Genomic DNA, 7,659 nt, shown 5'->3' with positions numbered 1-7,659 from the left:
GCCGTTGAAGTTGTCTTGCCATCACTCTGAGACTTTGTAGTTGCACCTCAATGGGCAAGATTGTCTCCTTGCCAAATACCAAATGATATGGTGTGAACCCCAAAGATGTACGGAATGAGGTTCTGTAGGCCCACAAAGCTGAGACTAGATACTTATCCCAATCTCCAGGATGATTATTAACCTGCTTGGTGATAATTTTACAAACCATTCCATTCACTTTCTCAACTAGGCCATTACATTGAGGGTAATATGGTGATGAGTGCCTCCGTATAACGCCAAGTTTTTGCATTAACTCTCCTACCAAGTCTACTCTGAAACCTGGCCCTCTATCAAGATGATTTCTAATGGTGTGCCAAACCTGCAGTATATGTGCTCATAGAAAAACTTAGCTACCTCTACCGTTGTGATTCTAGTTGTGGTTGTAGCCTCCGCCCATCTAGTCATATAGTTGACTCCCATGATGATGTAAAACTTCCCTGATTTGGCCCTAGGCAATGGTCCTATGGCATCTATACCCCATTTTTTGAATGGTCCATATGAAAGGATAGGTGTCTATGGTTCAGGCATGAGTGGCCTAGTGACGGCCTTTTGACACAACTTACATGTCTTACACCAGTGGTGTACATCACGGTTGAGGCTAGGCCATACAAAACCAGACTGCAAGATTTTCCTACTTGTTATATCTAGGGCAAAGTGACCACCACAAACACCGTCATGACAACTGGAAATTACCCCCGTAATTTCATGAGAGAGAGGGACCTTCCTAAGTATTTGGTCTTTACCCTTACAATACAAACCGTCATTGATGAGCCGATACCTTGTGGCCTTCCGGGTGAGCCATAGCTTCTGTCACTTTGTTAAATCCAGTGGACATTCCCCTGTTTCCAAAAAATGCACGATGTCAGGTAAGGCGTCACACTGCCTTGAAATAGAGGGAGCTTTAGCTTTATAGCCCCAACCACCACTTCCTACAGTATTTCGCTTGCTAGGGCATCAGCTTCATGGTTTTGAGCCCTTCGGATATGGTGTAATTGAACTTCTTCAAACTTAGCCAACAAGGTTTTTACATAGCTTAAGTGAGTCCTCAAGCTAGGATTCTTGCATGTCCATACTCCATTTACTTGCCTTACCAAAAGTAGAACATCCCCAAATACATTAAAGCGTTTTACCCCTTGCGAGATGCACCATTGTAAACCCTTGGTTAGTGCTGCATACTCAGCTTCATTGTTAGAATGTGATTCTTACAAATGGCCAAGCAAAAATACCTTAATACCTTTGTCATCAAAGACCACAATGCATGCAGCTTGCTTCACCTTCTTCTCAAAGTTTTGGTAGGTCATGAGTCCCCACAAGCTTGCCCTTGTCGTGCTTTCCACCTGTACCGTGTAGTCAAATTCTTGCAAACGAACTAGCCATTTAGTAATCCTAGCAGAAAAATCCATGTGTTGTACAACATAGGGAAACATCTCATCCATGGTTAGAATCACAAATTGCTTAGGCAGCAAGTATGACCTAAACTTTGTAGTTGCAAATCTAAGAGCTAGGACTAGGTGTTCCACATGGGTGAAACCTTTCTCTGTTGCTATCATCATTTGACTAGAGAAGTAAATTGGCTTCATGAATGATGTTGTTGTATTCTTCTGGAGTAGCACAGCACCCAAGGAGTCATCACCCACGCTTGAGATGATAGAATTTTTCATCCCACTTAGGTGGTGAGATAGTTGGTAGGGTGGCTAAGACCTCCTTTACCTTGTTGTAGTGATGTTCACTCTCCTCATCCAAGGTGAAAGTTGATCTTTGAGTGAGCTGTTGCAGTGGTAGAACAAGTTGTGATAGTCGATGTATGAATCTACTCAAGTACCTCACCTTTTGTAAAAAAGAGACCAGTTGACATGCGGTTGTTGGTGAAGGTTGGGCTATGAGTGCGGACACCTTACTTGGATCGGCATTGATACCTTTTGCTGAAATTTCATGGCCTAACAGAATGATTCTACTTTTCCCAATGTGGCAGTTGTCCATATCTAATTGCCCACCTAGGCTTTGCAACCTTGCCAAACCCTCAGTTACCTTTTCTAAGTGTGTAATGCGAGGGCTATATATACAAAAGTCATCAATGAAAACTCTCATGGATCTTCCAAATAACGGTTGAAAGACATATGTGACATATCTTTGGAATGTGACAGGTGCATTTGTGAGACCAAATGGCATAACTCTGTATGCAAAACAACCCCATGGCGTAATGAAAGTGGTTTTTAGTTGATCTTCCAAGGCTATGCGTATTTGGAAATACCCAAAATAACCATCACACGTGGTGTAGCATTCAAAACCCGCCACTTCATTCAAAATCTCATCCAAGAAAGGGAGAGGAAAGTGGTCTCTCTTTGTAGCTGCATTTAGTCGTTTGTAGTCAACGCAGACCCTCCACTTACCATTCTTTTTAGGAGTCACTACTACGGGTGACACCCACTCTGAGTTTTCTACAGGATAGATGAACCTTGCTTCTAGTAGCTTCCTTACCTCGGCTAGGAGTGCCTTTTCTTTTGCACAATTGGTTTTATCCCTTCCTTCAGCTTAATATGATGTTCCACTACTATAATACATGTGATTCTTTCGTAGTTGTCAATGAAAAGGTCGGAAAATCCCATCAACATTTGCAAAAAAAATTCTTTCTCTTCAATTGTTGATTCCGTAGACAACATACCCTTCAACCTACTTTCTCCTAGGCCAGGTGATTTACTTTCCTCTTCATTGCGTTGCCCTTCTGGTGACGGATCGCAAGTTGTGCTTGTGGATCCTTCATGATGATATCCATCACATCGATGGAACTGTCGCTTTCATCTGTGGATGTGGTCTCCTCCTCAGAAGTGGAAGACTCACTAGTGGTTTCATCTACTGATGTCTCTAGGTCCATTTGCTTCTGCTTGCCAGTCTTCATGTCGTAGTAGATTGTCTTTCCTTTCTTACCAGTCATGCGTAGAAGCCCAGTGTCCCAGTCCTGTTTTGCCTTCATTTCCATCAACCATGGCCTTCCCAAGATTAATGGATAGCCCTCCCCCTTAGTAGGAATTACAAAAACATCTACTTCTATCTCAGTGTTGAAAGCTTTTATCTTCACAGCAACCGTCCACATGAAGAAAATTCCTAGTCAATAGTTAGGAGTGTGTGTACGAGGGAGGTATGTGACAAGGTCGGTATGGAGCATACTGACTGATTGGAGAAGCCGCACGTGATGGAGCACAAGCAGGGTGATATACAAGAGACGAAACATCCCGCAAATATGGGAAAACAAAACTAAGGAGAACAGAGAATGGACCCCAAAGATCAAGACAACATTGCACCCTTTTATTGGCGATGATGATACTTACAAATGGTGGTCTTGACGGCTACAAACCTGGCTCTTGGTACTAGGGATGCATGATGGAATGCGAGCGCCATATGGTGCATGGTGAAGTTGGAGTTAGCGGGAAGGTTAGTTGAGGGAAAACATCAATAAGATGCAGCCACCGACGATGTCAATCACCAACATCGAGAGCGGCCCAAGGTAGCATGGTGTTGATGCATTCAATCCAAGCGTTCTCATGTTGCCTTGCGGGAGAGTAGTGACTACCTTATGTGCATGGAGTCGTCGTGACTAGTAACTCAACCATGGTGTGGTGGAGAATGGGGAAAATAGTGGTGTTTCCAATGCTAAAATGCCCAAGCTTGCAACTCAACATGATTCCATGATCTCTCTAGCTTGGGGTGCATTATGTGCTTAGTGGTGCTTACAATGTAGAGTGCATGGAGCTAATGTATTCCTCCTTCACTTGTGTGCGTTTTGTGCTTAGCGGAGGCCTCTTTAGATAGGCTTGAGAGGTGGTACTTACCCAATGGTCCTTGCAAATATCCACAGGTCATTGTAGAAGGTCTAGATGCCTCTCTAGTAAGGGAGATAGAGAGAGAGAGGGTAGAATAGAGAGAGGAAAGAGTGGGGTGGGGGAGAGTTTTTTTTTTTACAATCCACTAACCATGGCTAGGTTATTAGGGAAGAGTGGGGGTTTAGGGAATTTACAAGGGTTTTGTCGATGGTTCGGGTGGTCAGTGTGAGGTTTAACGATACCAGAATTGGTATTTTGTTGCGAGAAGCCGAGATGCTATGTGTTACCTCCTTTCGGTGCCGACCGGGGCATGCCTTCGGCGCCACTTCTTGTTTTGGTATTGGCAACACGCGAGTTGGCCATCTTTTTTTCTTTTGGCGTCAATGTCGTATTTTCCTTTGCCTTTTTATTGTGGGTGTGTATATGCGTGCGAGCGATGCGTGTGTGTGCACGTATGTGTATATGTGTGCGTATGTGGGAATGAGAGAGAAGGGGGGTTTTATTTATAAAGCATGTGTGTGTGCATATATATATATATATATATATATATATATATATATATATATATATATATATATATATATATATATATATATATATATATATATATACACATATATATACTTTTTTTTTTTAATGTATGGCGATGGCGACACAGAGAGGAAGAACGAGAGTGAGGATGGGAGGGGAACGCGAGCGCGGGGAGATATGGGAGGGGGAGAGAGAGAGAGAGAGAGAGAGTGTGTGTGTGTGTGTGTGTGTGTGTGTGTGTGTGTGTGTGTGTGTGTGTGTGTGTGTGTGTGTGTGTGTGTGTGTGTGTGTGGGTGTGTGTGTGTGTGTAGGTGTGTGTGTTACGAGAGAGAGAGAGAGAGAGAGAGAGAGAGAGAGAGAGGAGTGTTTTTTTACCTGTGCCTGCACAGGCCTACGAGAGAGCACGAGAGAGAGAGGGTGATGTAGCGGGTGGTGGGAGTGAGTGTGAGAGGGATAGTGAGTGTGTGTGTGTGTGTGTGTGTGTGTGTGTGTGTGTGTGTGTGTGTGTGTGTGTGTACGCATAATGTAAGAGAGAGAGTGTGTGTGTGTTTTACTATTGGTTTGTGCCTGCACAAGCCTGGGAGAGAGAGAGAGAGAGAGAGTTTCGGTTTCTGCTGTGGCCAACACAGAGAGAAAGGGAGGGAGTGTGAGAGGGTGTGTGGGTGTGGATAAGAGAGAGAGAGAGAGAGGGAGAGAGGACTGTTTCTGCGCACCTTCGGGCTGGTCCAGAGAGCGCGAGAGAGATGAGGTGAGGTAGGGGTCCGGGCCATCTCCTGGCCGACAGCGAACGAGGAAGGGGGGGGGGGGGAAATAATGAGGTCAAAGGGTGGGTAATGAGGAGAGAGAGAGAGTGCATTATTATCATTCCCTTGCGGGCTATTCACACGCAGCGAGAGAGATAATGAGGGAGGGAGAGAGAGAGAGAGAGAGAGAGAGAGAGAGAGAGAGAGAGAGAGAGAGAGAGAAGAGAGAGAAAAAAGGGGGGAGAAGATAGTGAGAGAGGGGGAGCGCAGCCTACTGGTGGGAAGAAAACAAGGGGAGGAGAGAGGGGCGTGTGTGAGGCCAAGAGGGGGGGGGAAGAGAGAGAGTGTGTGGAAAATAATGAAAAAGGAAGAGAGATTTTGAAAAAAACGACGACCTGCCATAGGGATAGAGAGATCCCTGCTATTTGATGCGCCCTTCGGGGTTTGGTGATAGTGATAATAGGGAAAGATGTTTTTTTTTTGTGGTTTTCTTTACCTCCGGCTCCCCGATTGGTTGGTTCATGCGGTTCTCGGCTTCGAAAACTGAGAACTTCAAACTCTCACGCCGAGCTAGGGGGCGGTGTGGCTAACCCAGTGTCAATGCATTCTTTTGTTGTTTTGATATATCTCATTTATACATTGCATCCAAGACATTGTTCTATGGTTGCCTTCCCAAACGAACAACATTCTTTTGCTGAGATGTGACCACTTTTCATCCTTCTTGAGCTCCTTTTCAAACTCTTTGTTAAACAAGCTCCAATTTTTATCCCATGTTTCAACAATATTATCATCCACATCTTTCGTTGTTCCATCCGGCATATTAACAGCAGATAAAATAAAACTATCCTTCATAACAAAGTACCCGTCATCTTCAAGAACTCGTTTAAGCAAATAGAGGTCTTGTCTCAGCTCCCTCACCCTCTCATTGACCACGTAACGACACCAAGGAACAAATAACATCATTCCATGATTCATTGTTATACTCTCTCAAAACTATGAACCTTGTGGTTTATTTAAGCACATGGGAATAACATCCTCTGAATCTTCTTCTTTCTTAGAAACTGCATCCTTTGTCACTTTAGGGTCTTCGTTTTCACCATCTTTGACTTGACTATCAGGCTCTATGATCTCCACTTCCTGCTCAATGTCGACATCAACATATTTGTTTTTCTTTTTTGTTGCTCCTTTGTTTGAGGTTCTACTTGTGCTCTTTCTTTCTCCTAATGGACTTGACTGCAAACAAGAAGAAAAAAAAAAATTGATAGTTTTACATGTTCTTTGTAATGCATTTTATGATTACCCTGATTTTCAAGAGAATTTTTACCAAAACAAAACCCTCAAGGACTACCATTACCACAACATTACAACATTAAAACAACCAAAAACTTGAGAAAAATTGGTGTTGAATTATGGGTTTTGCAGGCGAAACCCACTAGGCAGGGCATCTCAATTGGGTTGTCGAAGTCAGAGTCAGAACTGGACTCAATCGTGTGGAGTCGGGGTCACCTTGGAACGTGTCAGGGGTTCAACAACGCAGTCACTCACAACCTAAAAAAGCAAGCTGGTTTTCTATTGTAGCCTCAAGACAAGCTGGTCTATGTCCTTGTCTATGTCCTGGTTTTCTATTGCAGCCTCAAGACGAGCCTCTCTCCTACAACCATTCTACAATTCTGGACATTCAAAGCACCCTACTACAGCCATTCAGCACCCTGCATCCTGTGCTACATTTTGTGCATTCTCCTCTGCATTCTGCCCTACATTTTGCACCCTACTTATTTTGCTCGCAATCTACACGTATTTTGAGAGCCCTCAATAGGGTTTCGATGGAAAAACTCACAGGGCAGGTCAAGGCAAAAATAGAATTGCGCAGGGCAGGGCTGGAATCTTGAACTGGATCATAGGCAAATAAAATGAATCACAGGCACATCACGACAGAATGTATTTGATTGTAATGTATGTAAAAAGGGCACACAGATTTTCTTAGTAAACTTATACTACTAGATACACAATACAAACTAGGACCAATGCAATGAGTTTTATATCTTGTACCATATAAATTGACAGAATGATGCAAATCAATGTGATGAATTCATATCTTGTACATAAAAATTGAGAAAATGATGTAAGAGGAGCGTATTAAGGGAAACATTCATACCTTGTACCATATAAACTGACAGAATGATGTAAGATGAGGATATCAAGGTTAACAGCTTCATTGAGACATAATGTGGAACAAAATATTTCAAAAACTAGAAAAGAAAGAAGAATTTTAACTGAATCTACATATCCCTATTTAGCTTGGGGATGCATTTAAAATGAAATAGACAAGTCTTTACGGATAGCTTCCCATGAAAACCACTCTCAAACCCCAAGATTCAGAAAAGAAATAGACAGATGCCCAATGTCAAGAAACATATACACCAAGATTTTCATGTGGCATTGAAGTAGTAGTGCATGCGAGGAACCAGAACTTGACTTGTGGCATGCCTCCCATCCAGAAGTTAATACCAAGTATAGGAAGAGTCTAA

General features: G+C 43.1%; 1 protein-coding gene across 1 annotated transcript; it reads right to left on the bottom strand.

Annotated features, from left to right (window-relative positions):
• Window positions 1-6,124: 6,124 nt before the first annotated feature.
• Window positions 6,125-6,420, bottom strand: LOC147433617 (uncharacterized). The gene is made up of 2 exons (XM_086490409.1): window positions 6,403-6,420; window positions 6,125-6,364 (listed from the first exon to the last, which is right to left on the bottom strand). The coding sequence occupies exons 1-2, from the start codon at window positions 6,418-6,420 to the stop codon at window positions 6,125-6,127; spliced, it is 258 nt and encodes an 85-aa protein (XP_086346535.1).
• Between the last annotated feature and the right edge of the window lie 1,239 nt (window positions 6,421-7,659).

Source organism: Adiantum capillus-veneris, chromosome 19 (genome assembly GCF_014529385.1).
Source record: "Adiantum capillus-veneris isolate H3 chromosome 19, ASM1452938v2, whole genome shotgun sequence".
In the NCBI taxonomy this organism is placed as follows: Eukaryota; Viridiplantae; Streptophyta; class Polypodiopsida; order Polypodiales; family Pteridaceae; genus Adiantum; species Adiantum capillus-veneris.
This window is presented reverse-complemented; position numbering and strand designations above follow the sequence as displayed.